General features: G+C 56.1%; 1 protein-coding gene across 2 annotated transcripts in view; it reads left to right on the top strand.

Moving 5' to 3' along the window:
- SS18L1 (SS18L1 subunit of BAF chromatin remodeling complex) overlaps nt 1-14,367 on the top strand; it is a 34,318-nt gene that overhangs the window by 13,354 nt on the left and 6,597 nt on the right. For both annotated transcript variants that reach the window (XM_057701481.1, XM_057701480.1), the window contains exons 2-8: nt 5,303-5,379; nt 5,937-6,021; nt 6,617-6,761; nt 7,257-7,454; nt 8,283-8,444; nt 8,617-8,721; nt 9,533-9,625. In XM_057701481.1, coding sequence (XP_057557464.1) covers nt 5,303-5,379; nt 5,937-6,021; nt 6,617-6,761; nt 7,257-7,454; nt 8,283-8,444; nt 8,617-8,721; nt 9,533-9,625 — 865 coding nt within the window. The remainder of the gene's footprint in view (nt 1-5,302; nt 5,380-5,936; nt 6,022-6,616; nt 6,762-7,256; nt 7,455-8,282; nt 8,445-8,616; nt 8,722-9,532; nt 9,626-14,367) is intronic.

Genomic DNA, 14,367 nt, shown 5'->3' with positions numbered 1-14,367 from the left:
GGAGGGTGACCCGATCCTTAGAAAGACCTGAGGAGGAATAACGCAATCCCAAGGGAGACTTTCTGAAGAGAATGACTTGACCTTGAGGGAGACTTCCTGGGGGGAGATGACCCAATCCTGAGGGGGACTTTCAGAGGAGGGATCCCATCAGTTCTCCTTGGAAAGTCTCATTCAGGATTAGGACATCCCTCCTCAGAAGGTCTCCCTGAGGATCGGGTCATTTCTCCTAGAATTGTCTCCTTCAGAATCCCAACAATCTTCCTTAGAAGGTCTCCCTCAGGATTAGGTTAGCCCTCCTCTGAAAGTCTCCCTCAGGATCAGGTCATCTCTCCTTGGAAACGCTCCCTCAGGGTCACATCATTGTCTTCAGAAAGTCTCTCTCAGGTTTGGGTTATCCCTCCTCAGAAAATCCTTCTAAGGCTTGGGTCATTTTCCTCAGACAGTCTCACTCAGGATTAGGTCATCCAACTCAGAAAGTCTTTCTAAGGATCAGGTCATCTCTCCTCAGGAAGTCTCCTTCAGGATCGGGTCATCCCTCCTCACAAAGTACCTCAGGAACAGGTCATCTCCACTCAGAAAGACTCCCTCAGGATCAAGTTATCCCACCCCAGGTAGTCTCCCTTGGGATGGGCTCATCCCCCTTCACAGTGTCTCCCTCAGGATCGAGTTATCCCTCCTCTGAAAGTCTTCCTCAGGGTCAGGTCATTCTCTTCAGAAAGCCTCCCTCAGGGATTAGGTTATCCCTCCTCAGAAGGTCTTTCTAAGGATTGGGTCATCCCACCTCAGGGTGTCTCCTGCAGGATCGTAATCTCTTCTCAGGAAGTCTCCCTCAGGGTCTGGCCATTCTTCTCAGAAATTCTCTCTCAGGTCAGGTCATCTCCCCGGAGAAAATCTCCATCACAATTAAAGTCATCCCTTCTCAGAAAGTCTCTGTCACGTTAGGTCATCTCTTTTCTCAAAGTCTCTCTCAAGATCGGGTCATCACTCCTGTTCCCTTCAGGGTCAGGTCATCTCCCCTCAGGAAGTTTCCCTCAGATTGTCCCCTCAGGATCCTGTCAGTCCTCCTCAGGAAGTCTCCCTCAGGTTATTATTTTCAGAAAGTCCCCCTCAGAATTGGCTAATCCTTCCTCAGGAAATCTCTCTTAGGATTGGATCATCCCTCCTCAGAAAGTCCTCCTCAGAAAGTCCCCCTCAGAATGGATCATCTCCCCTCAGGAAGTCATCTTCAGGATCAGGTCATCTTTGAAGTCTCTCTCGGGATCAGGTTATCTTTCCTCAGAAACTTGTCTCTCAGGATCAGGTCATCACTCCTCAGAATTTCTCCCACAGGATCGGGTCATGATTTTCCGAAAGTCTCCCTCAGGGTTAGGCCATTCTCTTCAGAAAGTCTCCCTGGGGGTTGAGTAATCCCTCTCAGAAAGTCTTTCCAAGGATACAGTTGTCCCTCCTTAGGAAGTCTCTGTCTGATTTGGGCCATCCCTCTTCAGGAAGCCTCCCTCAGGACTGGAACATTCTTCCTCAGAAAGTCTCCTTCAGGATCAGGTCATCTCTCTGTGGAAGTCTCCGTTAGTATCGGTTTATACATCCTCAGAAAGTCCTCTCAGGTTTGCACCATCCCTCCTCAAGAGTCTCTCTCAGGATCAGGTCATCCCTCTTTAGAAAGTCTCACTCACTTGGATTAGGTCATCCCTTCTCAGAAAGTCTTTCTAAGTAGCAGGTCATTTTGTTTCTGAAAGTCTACCTCAGGTTCAGGTCATTCTCAGAAAGTCTTTAAGAACTTTTATTGACATACAATAAACTGCATATATCCAAAGTGTACAATTTGATATTTTTTTATTAGTAATGTATGTATGGCAATCCCAATCTCCCAATTCATCCTCCCCCAACCCCCCCTCCCACCCCACTTTCCCCACTTGGTGTCCATATGCTTGTTCTCCACATCTGTGTCTCTATTTCTGCCTTGCAAACTGGTTGATTTGTACCATTTTTCTATATACTCAGAAAATCTTTCTAAGGATCGTTCATCTTTCTTCCGAAAGTCTCTCTCAGGATCGGGTCATCCCTCCTCAGATTGTCCCCTTGGGATCCCAACAGTCCTCTTCAGAAAGCCATCAGGATCAGATCACCCCTTCTCAGGATGTCTCTCTCAGGATCAGGTCATCACTCCTCTGAAATTCTCCCTCAGGATTGGGGTATCTCCACTCAGGAAGTCTCCCTCAAGGTCTGTCATCCCTCCTCAGACAGTCTCCCTCAGGATGGGGTCATACCTCCTCAGTATCTCTCTTAGGTTCCTGTCAGCCCTCTTCTGGAAGTCTCTCAAAGATTTGGTCATCACTCAGGATTTCCTGCTTTTGATCTGGTCATCACTCCTATAGATTCTTCCTCGGAATCGGGTCATTGCTCCTTTGCTGCCTGAAGTGTCTGTCTGCCCCAGTGTGTTTGTCAAGCTGGACCCTTTGAGAACATTTCCACCTGGACATTCTCATGCTTCAAGTTCTGAGGAAAAGTCTTTTTTTAAAAAAATAATAAATTTATTTATTTATTGGCTGTGTTGAGTCTTCGTTGCTGTGCATGGGCTTTTCTCTAGTTGTGGCGAGCAGGGGCTACTCTTTGTTGTGGTGTGTGGGCTTCTCATTGCGGTGGCTTCTCTTGTTGCAGAGCACGGGCTCTAGACGTGCAGGCTCAGTAGTTGCAGCTTGAGGGCTCTAGAGCACAGGCTTAGTAGTTGTGCACAGACTTAGCTGCTCCTCGGCATGTGGGATCTTCCCGGATGAGGGATAAAACCTGTGTCCCCTGCATTGGCAGGCGGATTCTTAACCATTGTGCCACCAGGGAAGTCCCAGAGCGGGGAAAAGTCTTGAACAATTATTTTTGGATGACTTTCTCCCTTTCTGTCTTTTTTTTTTTTTTTTTAATATTTATTTATTTTTGGCTGCGTTGGGTCTTAGTTGCAACATGCAGGATCTTTTCGTTGAGGTGTGCTGTGGGATCTTGGCTCCCCAACCAGGGATTGAATTCACATCCCCTGCATTGGAAGACGGATTCTTAACCACTGAATCACCAGGGAAGTCCCCTTTCTGTCTGTCTAAAAGTCCTGGAAGAATTGCTTTTGGCCGTTTGGATTGTTCTTCAATTTCATTACCCTTTCTGTTTCTTACTTTGGTCTTTGCACTGCTGTCTAGGAGTTTTCTACTACTTCATGTTCCAACCCTTCTGTCGATTTTTTTTTGCTGTGGTCGATATATTTTAAATACCCCAGAGCCCTTTTTGTTCTTTCTCTGTTGTGTTTAATAGCACCTTAAAAAAAAAAAAAAAAAGATCAAATAAGTTCTTTTGTCTTTGAGGATGTTAATAATCGTTGGGGTTTTCTTTCTTTTTGTATTTTGTGTCCTTCTTGCATAATCTTCGTCTCCCCCAGCTTTTGGCTTCTGTAGCCGGTTTTGTTTGATCTAATTTACAGGTTTCCTTAAACACTTGTGCAGGTCACCCATTTGAGGTCTTGACTGGAGGTGTCCCCCTGCTGTCATTATCTGGCACTTTCCTCCTGGGCTGGTCATTTTCCCTGACTCCCCCTCAGGGTCTCCTGCCAGGTCGCTGTGGGGAAGGTCCCCCGAGTCTCAACCCTCCCAAGGCTGGTGGGTCCCCAGTGCGGGTCTGTATCACATCCGGCGCACTGGGTTCTGCTAATTCAGTTCTTGCTCTTCCAAACTGAATTCTTTGAAGCTCAGCCCACACCCAGCCCGCCATCCTCCCCCTGACGTGTCCTAGTCTTTTTTTCATAACTTCACTGATACTGATAGTACAGTACCTGGCTTTTAAAAAAAAGTCCTAGGAGACTTCCCTGGTGGCGCAGAGGTTGAGAATCCGCCTGCCAGTGCAGGGGACACGGGGTTCAACCCCTGGTCCGGGAAGATCCCACATGCTGCGGAGCAGCTAAGCCCATGCGCCACAACTACTGAGCCTGCGCTCTAGAGCCTGCGAGCCACAGCAAGAGAAGCCACTGCAGTGAGAAGCGCGCACTGCAACGAAGATTTGCCCCTGCTCCCGGCAACTAGAGAAAGCCCACAGGCAGCAACGAAGACCCAGTGCAACCAAAAAAAAGAAAAAAAATCCTAGCACCGTAATATTTTTCATGCTTATAAAAACTACAGAAATGTTCCTAATGGCTGGTTAACATCTCCTCCTGTGGTTTTCCTGTCATCCCGCCACTGAGCATTAAGTGTACCCCTTTTTCGAGCTGATACAAGTGACACTGAAATGGGCATCCCATGCATGCCATGTGGCCTTGGGAGAGAATTCCCGCCTGGCATCATGAGTCCAGGAGGTAGAGCCCGTGGAGCTTCCAAAGGTGGCTCTGAGAGGGAGAGGACACAGCCTTTTGTGGTTGTTTTCCTTTCTTGATTAATCTGAGAAACTCTTCCTGGGAAAACGGCCAGGGTGCCCAGTGCTCATGGGTTTCATTGCCTGCCTACGGGCGCGCACCCTCGGGAGCCCCGGCCCAGAGCGCCCCCTGGTGGTTCCTCATCTTGGGCCGGCTCCTCGGCCTACGGTGGGAATGGCTGAACTTGGGGCACTTCTCCACCGTGGGGAGAAAACAGTCAAGTGTAGAGCAGGAGGTGGTAACTAAAAAATCCCAAGAGAAACCAGCCCTGAGGCTCAGAGGCTGAGCGGGGAGGGAGAGGCGAGTGGTGGTGGGGCAGGCCCTCAGCACTTGGTCCCCCCACCCCCACCCCACGTCCAAGGGGACTGTCTACGCGGGACCTCCTGGCTGACCACCTGCGGCCGCACCCACACTCCCAGGAGACCTACCTTCCTTCCTCTCCTGTGGCCTCAGTCCCCTCCTAGTCTCTGGGGGCCACCCAGGTGCCGTCCCCACATGGCTGTCCTGGAGGCAGCTTCGTGGGTCTCAGAGATGCTCGCAGGGGTGCAGGCTGCCTCCCCCAGGAGTCCCGCTGTGTGATGGTGATTTGCGGGCCTCACGCTCTCCAGACTCCGGATTCACCCTCGCTTGACAGATGCACCAGGGTCAAGGGCCCTAGAAAACGCGTCCTGCAGGCTACGGGTTTTCCTCTGCGGAGTAAGAACCTGGATAGGGTCGGGGGGTGGACGCAGGTGCCTGCAGGGCTGCGTGCTTGGCACAGGGATGTGGAAAGTGCTCGGCCCTGCTGGCTGGGGCCGTGGGGGGCAGTTCTGCTGACGGGCACCGCTGGGCCTCATGAGCCGTGAGCCCGCGCTCCGAGCCCCGCAGCGGGCCACCCGCAGATGCGCCATGTTCCCGCACTCACGTGTGCTTCTCCTTCAGATGCTGGATGAGAACCACCACCTGATCCAGTGCATCCTCGACTATCAGAGCAAGGGCAAGACGGCTGAGTGCACCCAGTGAGTGGCCGCGGCCGCCCTGCCCCTCCCAGCTGCCTCTGCGGCTCCGTGGCCTGAGCAAGTGGGGCCACAGGGTCTGCTAACCTGCTGGGCCAGCTCCCCCCGGGTGCTCTCCAAGGAGAGATGGGCGGCTTTGGAGGGAAATGGGAGTGTGGGGGAGAATGGCCCGCTGAGGGGCCCAGGCTGGCTGCACCAGGCGGCAGCAAGCTCCTCCAGGCGGGGCCTCGTGTGGCTCAGGGCTGGGCGCCGAGTGGGCGCGTGAGCTGCCGTCACTGGTGCTGGTGCCTCTCCGGGGCCTGGGGTGTCAAGTTAGCCCTATACCGGGGTCCACCTGTGGAGGCTCGTCCCCTGGCAGCCCCTCCTGTGTCCCCCTGGGTCCCACCTCCCCCTGAACCACCCCCAACCCCATTCTCTGAACAGACCCGGTAGCACCTCCCCAGCCCCCCACAGTCCATCCTGGATCACAGGGCGCTGTGCTGCCTGCCCCCCACCCCCACCCCGGGACTTGCCTGCAGGGCAGGGCAGCCTCCTCCCCTCACCTGCGCCCTTGCCTGCAGGTACCAGCAGATCTTGCACCGGAACCTCGTCTACCTGGCCACAATCGCGGATTCTAACCAGAACATGCAGTCCCTGCTGCCCGCCGTGAGTGCCCGCCAAGGGGTGGGGGGTGCCCAGGTGTAGACAGCCTTGGTCCAAACCTTCGGGGCTGCTGTTGGGTCCAGATCTGGGAGATGAGGGTGCTGGGGGGTCATTGGTAAGCTCCTTGTCCCGTCTACATCTCGTGATCACAGAGGTGGGCTTGGGGTGGGGGGCGGATACCCTGGGAGCCTGGTGCTGAGGCACAGGACAGGCTGTGCCAGGGCCCTGGGGCACAGCGGGTGTGAGGGACAGAGACGGCCGGGCAGCCGAGACCAAGGGGGTGGGGAGGGGTGTGGGGCAGGGCGAGATGGACGCACGCAGTTGCCTGAGTTCCAGGACAGAGGGCACCAGCTCTGAACCTCCGGGTGTGAGTTATAAGCTCGGGGAGCACGTGGTGTATCATTTCCATCTCGGCCCGGGGTGTCCGGCCTGGAGGTCGGCATCGTCCAGCTGTGTGAGGGTGGTGGTCCATCTGGGAGGCGTTCGCCAGGTAGCTGTGAAGTGTGGCTGTGCGTCTTGGGCCGCTGAGTCCCCGGAGTGGCTTCTGGTGGCTGTTCTCCACCTTGACCCTCCTCTCGTAACCTTCCCGTTGCCACAGCCGCCCACCCAGAGCCTGACGCTGGGCCCCGGAGGGCTGTCCCAGAGTGGCTCGGGCCAGGGCCTGCACGCGCAGGGCAGCCTCAGCGACGCCATTGGAGCGGGCCTGCCGCCCTCCTCCCTCATGCAGGCCCAGATCGGCAACGGTGAGCCGCCCCGGCGCGTCGGGCTCGGGGTTCCTCCCGGAGGACAACGGGCTCCCCAGCCGGGCTCCGGGGGGCCGGTGCTGCGGTGGGGACCCTGTCCTCCCGGAGGCCCTGCCGCAGGCGCATGTGCGCGGGGCGACACGCGGAGGGAGAAAGCCCTTATTCCAGGTCCCCTCTCGGCTGCGACACTGGGGACCACATCACCTCAGAGCGCGGGCTTCCGTGCGGGGGTCCCGTGCTGGGGCTGAGAGCCGTTCCTAGCCGTCAGGAACCGTTGATGAACTAGCAGGGAGCAGGCGGCCTCTGCGCTCTCAGCACGTGGGTGCGTGTCTTGGTCGCGTGCCCGAGTCTTCGCTCATCGCGCCCTTGACCGTGGTCAGCCTCCTTCCCCGCCGTCGCTTGAAGGAACCTGGGGTGGGGGGGCTAGCGTGGGGCCGGGGCCGCCGTCAGAGGTGGCCTTCGGTGGGTTTCAGCACCCCGCCCGCCCCCCGGCAGGTCCGAACCACGTGTCCCTGCAGCAGACGGCGCAGAGCACGCTGCCCACCACCTCTATGAGCATGTCCGGCAGCGGCCACGGCTCGGGGCCCGGCTACAGCCACTCGGGCCCGGCCTCGCAGACCATCCCCCTGCAGGGCCAGGGCGCCATCAGCAACTACGTGTCCCGGGCCAACATCAACATGCCGTCCAACCCAGGTACGCCCTGCGGGGCCCGCGGGCCCCAGGGCCGCCCTCCTCCGTCAGCTCCCCGTCGGGCACGGGGCGGGCCCGGCGGGTGGGGGGCTGGGCCGCTCCCACGCTGGCTTCAGGGGAGGCTGTGAGGAGGGCGGCGGGCGCCCCACGGGAGGACAGGGTGGGGCCCACGCGGGCGGGGACAGCGTGGCCAGCGCGTGGGAGCGGGAGGCACGCGGGGCAGGCGGAGGGGCCGGTGGGAGCCCCGCGGGAGCCCCGCGCACCTGAGGGGCGTCGGGTCCAAACTGGGGTTTCCTACGCGTGTCAGACACACCCGGTTTCGAAGGCTGAGAACGGAAAACGAGGATGTGAGGTAGCTCCGTATTCCTTGTTACGTTAATTACACATTCACAGCAACCCATTTTGGATATATTGAGTCAAATAAAATGTTACTGAAGTAGATTCACCTGTTTCTTTTCGTTCCCTGACGTGGCTCACGTCCCCATGTGCTGGACGGCGCTGCCCTGGAGAAGGGGCGGCAGGGAAGGACAGGCAGGCAGAGCCTCCAGCGGGGCCCTTGAGTCTGGTGGGGGGCGGGGGGCGGCGAGAGGCTCCTCTAGGACCAGCCTTGGGGAGCTGGGGGCGTGGGGGCCGGCATTTCCCATCTTATGAGTTGCCCAGAGGCGCGTTGGCCGGCAGAACAGGCAGGGTGATGTGGCCTCCCGGCTGGCCTCCTAGGGGCCGCAGGAGAACTGCCCAGCCCCGGCCCAGCCAGCGAGGAGGGCGCGGGCAGGTCTGGGGGGTGCCGCCTGGGAGCGTCTCGGGTTACGTGGGGTCTGTCGTGTCCCCCAGTGTCCATGATGCACCAGCAGGCGGCCTCGTCCCACTACAGCACGGCGCAGGGCGGGAGCCAGCACTACCAGGGCCAGTCCATGGCCATGATGGGCCAGACCGGGCAGGGGGGCAGCGTGATGGGGCAGCGGCCCCTGGCGCCCTACCGGCCCTCCCAGCAAGGTGAGGCCCCGCCCTCGGTGCAGGGAGCCAGTGGGCGAGGGGCGGCGTGCACGGGCCGGGGTCCTGGGGGCTGGACGTGGGGCAGGACGCCCAGTGTCCCCTGGGCACGGCTGGTGGGGTGTCTCCTGACAGGGTGCCCGTCGGGGAGGTGACATCCAGCGCTGTCCCCTAGGCTCGTCCCAGCAGTACCTGGGCCAGGAGGAGTACTACACCGGCGAGCAGTACGGCCACGGCCAGGCCGCCTCAGAGCCCATGAGCCAGCAGTACTACCCCGACGGTGAGGCCACAGCGGCTTCTGCCTGCTGCCCCCCGGTTGTTCCCAGTGCAGACCCCGGCACCCAGACACCCGCCAGCAAAGCACCCAGAGTCGCCTTTGGGGGTGGGGGGACTGGTCACTGCTGAGAGACGCTTCCAGCACTGGCCCCCCAGGGCTGGGTGTGCAGTCATCTGAGGACATGAGCTCACTGTGAGACGCCTTCAGGGAGGTGACAGACGTGAGCCGACGGTCTGTCTCCTGACACTGCCTCCCAGCTGCTCAGGTACAGCTTCTGCCGGTTATCTTCCTCTTCCATGTCACCTTTCGGGCATCCTTAAATAGCCCCAGGGTTTGTGGAGGTGGCGTTTAACGTGGCCGCAGAGGACGGGTAGGATTTGGGGAGGACCCCCCAGGCAGGGCAACAGGTGGCTGAGACCAGGGCCGGGCAAGCCGTGGCCCCTCCGTGCAACGGTGACCGGGCCTCACGAGGGGTCACGCGCTCCAACGGGAGCCGGCAGCGGTGGGATGGTGACTGTGTAGCGACATTAAGAGCTCACGGCCACGTGTGGTCACACATCGGGCACCGAGGGCGCCTGTAAACCGCAGCATGCCGGTCCTCATGCTGCCTCGAGGAGCAGGTGGCCGCCTGCGCCTTGAAGTAAGGGAACCGTGGCTGCCAGACGTCAGGAAGCACTTCCGTGGGCTCCGTCTAGGGAAACTGGACCCGCGCCTGGCGCCAGGCTCTCCTGACTGACGGCTGAGTTCACGGGGTCTCTCCCGGGCCCGGGCAGCCAGGGTCTCCGCTGACTGCAGGGCGCCTGTTTGCTTGCAGGACATGGCGATTACGCCTACCAGCCGGCGTCCTACACGGAGCAGAGCTACGACCGGTCGTTCGAGGAGTCCACGCAGCACTACTACGAGGGCGGTAAGGCGGCCGGGCCTCAGGTTCCGGGCCTGGTGGGTGCAGGGCCTGTGGAAACGGGGGACAGGGGCTGATGACGCCGCCAAGGTGGCGTCACCAAACACGGATTTATGAAGAAACAGGCACGTTATCGGTTCTCAGGCAGGTGCCAGCTGGCCCCGGGCCCTTGGGTGGAGGGACTTCCCGCAGCCCCCGGGGACCTGAGAGGGCAGGAGCCGCTTGGCTCACAGGTGACCCGGGTCCCCTGGTCTGGGCGTCAGGAGTGGGGACGGCGTCAGCGCTGCCAGGGGCCCCGGGGAGGAAAAGATGGATGATACGTACAGAACGGGTGACTGGAAAACATGACTTTTCGGGTGACTTTTTTAAGTTGTAAAAACATAAATTTACCATTTTAACCATTTTTAAGCACACAGCTCAGTGGTATATTCACATTGTTGTGCAACCACCACCACCACATCATCTCCAGAACCTTCTCCTCTTCCCAGTCTGTAGCCAATAAAACTAACTCCCCACGTCCCCTCCCACAGCCCTGCTCCCCTCCCCCTCTGGGGAAGCGGGCCCAGCCTCCTCCACGGGACACAGGGTGTGGGGGCCCTCTGGGCCCTCCCACCTCCCGCCTTCCACACTGCCGGCCAGAATGAGCTTGTGGAAGTCCTCATGTTGGGTCACGCATGCCTGCCTTCCACCTCGATGAGGGCTTTGCTGGAACATTCCAGCTTCTTTTAAGGCATATGTGGCACGTGGTTTCCTCCTGGATCTAGAAGTGTTTCGTTCCATCTTCTTAATGACTCCCACATGGGACCACACACGTTACACGGTACTGGCCATCCCTCTGTGGGTGGCCTGCCAGGTCTTGTTTAGGGTGAGAGGTGGGGGTTGCTTTGAGAGGACTGGGGGCACACATGGCCTGTGGCCCCGAGAAGCACAGGGGTGCTGAGTGGGAGTGATGGGGGCAGCCTGAAGCGACATAAAGAACTTCCCAGTAATTAGATTTGCCCCCCAGCGGGATGAGGAACCTTGAGGGGCACAGGTTGTCCACAGGAGGTGGTATCTGGCGAGCACCCTGTGAGGTCCCTGGAACGAGGGGACCAGTGCCAGGGAGAGGCCAGGGCACAGCCGACCCAGCTGGATCGGGTGAGGGGATGTGGGGCCGGCCAAGCTGAGCGGGACACTGTTGCTGTTGGGGCCACTGCAGAGCCCTCCGTGGAAGCCTTGAAGTCCCGATGACATTTCCTCTCTGCGAGGTTTGCAAGACAGAGCCAGTGTCCACTGGGCGCTACTGTGGCAGGTTCCCTGGGTCATGCCAGGTGTACAGGACCAAGATGTCTGGGTGCTGCCTTCTGTGTAAAAACAAAGTGAGCTAAGAGCACACACACAGTAAACACACTCTGGAGAAATGCCCGAGACAGGGGTGGGGGTGATGGCGAGGTGGCGCAGGCCTGGCCTTCTTCCCTGGACCTGTTGGAGGCGGGCTTGGTTTGTTTTTATGTTTCCAAATTGCCCATTTTGAAGTCAAACTTTAAAATATTAAATATTACTGGCTGTCACTGAAAATCAAAGCACTAACGCTGTGGCCGCCCAGACCCGCCCACACCCCCCCAGTCCTGGGGTCACAGAGCCACCGTTTGGGGCGTTTCTCCACGTTTCTCCCGATGGCAGTGATGACTGTGAGTGGGCATCGAGGACAGTGGGGACGGCTTTGCCCCAGACGCTGCCTCTTCCTTGCTTGACAGCGAAGTTTTATAGCCAGGTCGGTCATCACCCTCGTGTGTTTGTGCCTCTGGCTGTTCTGCAGCCACGTTCCTGCCGCATTTAATGACAACACCAGCCTCTTCTTTCACAAATAAGTGGTTCCTTTTTTCACGGCCACATCGCAGAATGTTGCAAGATTCTTAAAGAAAGAAACAAATGAGAAGGAGAAGAAGAACAAGAGAAGTCTTTGTATTTGCTGGTGGTGGAGGGACGGCCCTGCAGCCACTGTCGCCGTCCCAGGCGGTTCTGGGAAGAGCAGTCCGGGCTCCCCAGCTCTGCTGCTCCCGCTAAACCCTCCGGGGCGTCGCTCAGGCTCGTTCAAAGAAGTCCTGCCTCTTTCCTTTCAGAGCTGTCCACACAGGCCTGTCTTCTGCTGGGATCTGGGCCCGGGTTGAGGGTGCGTCCTGAGTGCGTCAGAGCTCATCGGGTTCTCAATCATTGCACACCTGCTGTATCCAGGCCTCAGTGGCCACCGCTGTGAGTTAGCTCCTTTACCTGTTATCACAGAAAGAGAAGAGGGGCTGTGAGACATGAGAATGTGCACACTGACCCCAGAACTCTCTGAAGCCCTGGAGGAAACCTGCCAAGTCTCCAGTGCATTTCTCGGGAGACACAGGACAGTCAGCCCGGGTCTGCCCTGGTCACTGATGCCTCCTCAGCCATTGGCTGTCCCATCGGCCATCGTTGCTGGGACCGGTCATGGTTGTGAGGAGGGAGCAGAGGTCAAGGTGTTTCCTTAGATGGTGACCAATCAGAAAGACCCAGCAGGTTCCTCGGGGCCACCTTGGAGAGGAGCTGGCCCGTGTCGTAGAGCATGTGTTCCTTCGTTGTTCTGCACAGCTGGAAAGTGAACTTCCTTGTGGGGTTTTAAGGCTTTCTATGTGAATTCACTCTCAATAGAGCTGTTAATTTTTTTTAAATAAATAAATTTATTTATTTATTTATTTATTGGCTGTGTTGGATCTTTGTTGCTGCACGCAGGCTTTCTCTAGTTGTGGCGAGGGGGGCTACTCTTCTTTGTGGTGCATGGGCACCTCACTGCAGTGGCTTTTCTTGTTGTGGAGCACAGGCTCTAGGTGCGTGGGCTTCAGTAGTTGCAGCACACGTGCTCAGTAGTTGTGGCTCACGGGCTCTAGAGCACAGGCTCAGTAGTTGTGGCACACAGGCTTAGTTGCTCCACGGCATGTGGGATCTTCCCGGACCAGGGATCGCACCCGTGTCCCCTGCATTGGCAGGTGGATTCTTAACCACTGCGCCACCTAGGAAGTCTAGAGCTATTTTAAAATGTATGTTATCAGGGACTTCCCTGGTGGTGCAGTGGTTAAGAATCCGCCTGCCAATGCAGGGGACACGGGTGCAATCCCTGGTCCGGGAAGATCCCACATGCCGTGGAGCAACTAAGCCTGTGCGCCACAACTACTGAGCTCACGTGCCACAACTACTGAAGCCTGCGAGCCTACAGCCCGTGTTCTGCAACAGGAGAAGCCACCACACTGAGAAGCCCTCGCACCACAACAAAGAGTAGCTCCCGCTTGCTGCAACTAGAGAAAGCCTGTTCACAGCAATGAAGACCCAATGCAGCCAATAAATAAATAAATAAAATGTATGTTATCAGGATCCCAGTTTTAAAATACTTACATTTTACTGCTCCCAGAAAAGGGAAGTTATTTACAGCTGGAAAAATAAAGTAAAAACAATGGGTCCTTTGGGTACCAGTGTTTATAACCAGGCCTCTTATCACTGTGCCTTGTTTCTTGCTTCCGGAACATGTTTTGATTAAAGAAAAGAACAACAAGAAAGCAACAAACAGTGCTCCTTTTCTGGCTGGGCTGTTCATTGGCTGTCTGCTGCCACAGAGGGGTAAACACTCCTGGGTCCCCTTGGCCCCTACCTGCTCCTGCTCGAGGATGGGGTCTCACGTAGAGTAGGACCCAACACACTGCAGATTAAAGGCCAGGCACTGTGGTTTTGAAGAGCAAAGCCTTATTTGAAAGAAAACAATGAAACTAGACTTAAATTGATCTTTTTATAAAGGTGTTTTGAAAACTGAATGGAGTTTAATCTCTACACCAATCAAAAACTCTTGAGAACTGCATTAGGAAGACTGTAGAAAGATTTTTATTTTTATTTATTTACTTTTAAACTTTCATTTAAAGTTGATTTACAATGTTGTGTTTCAAGTATACAGCAGTGATTCAGTTATAAATGTGTATATATATACATATATGTACGTGTGTATATATATATATTCTCTTTTTAGGTTCTTTTCCAGTACAGGTGTAGAAGGAGTTTTAAATGGTTGTTAATACCCCCCTTAACTGTTGGTAATTATTTGGTAATACGTTTACTACTTTCCCAAATTATTTTTCTTACCATGAGCTTTCTTCCAAAATGAGGCTTTTAGCTCGGGTGTTGGCTGGCTAGTAAAAGTTTTGAAAATGAGAATTAAGGCATTTTCTCTGGGGGGAAGAAAAAAGTGAACCTAAAACATCTCTGGGACTTTACCCACATATAGAGGCAGAACACAGAGGCAGGTTTCTGCCTCTTTTCATCCATCAAATCAAAGGAGAAACACATGACAGGTCTGAGCTGGAACCCTGGCTTGCACTCTGCCAAGAAAACGAGGGTGTCCCGAAACTTCTGGGGTCACATGGCCTTTCCCTGTGTCTGCAGCCAGATCTCCTGCTTCTCATGATCAGCCAGTGGATTAGGGCCCCCCCTTAATTAAGGTCATCGACAAAGACCCTATTTCCAAATAAGGCCACAGGTTCCTGGGGTCAGGACGTCAACAGCTCTTCTGGGGGACACGGTTTTCTCACAGCACAGCTGTTGCTATTTGTCTGCATTGCATTAACCTTCTCCTCTCGGCTGCACGTTTGCGTTTCTATGAGAGAGAAAGTAGGGTGTTGGCCATAAAGTTCCTTCCGTTTCCCCATAAGCTGGCTCTAGTAGCACACAGTTGTCTTCAACTTCATTCGAAACACTTTTGTGAG

Source organism: Hippopotamus amphibius, chromosome 12 (assembly GCF_030028045.1).
Source record: "Hippopotamus amphibius kiboko isolate mHipAmp2 chromosome 12, mHipAmp2.hap2, whole genome shotgun sequence".
Classification (NCBI taxonomy): Eukaryota; Metazoa; Chordata; class Mammalia; order Artiodactyla; family Hippopotamidae; genus Hippopotamus; species Hippopotamus amphibius.
The sequence above is the reverse complement of the archived record's forward strand: the minus strand, read 5'-3'. Positions and strand labels throughout refer to the sequence as shown.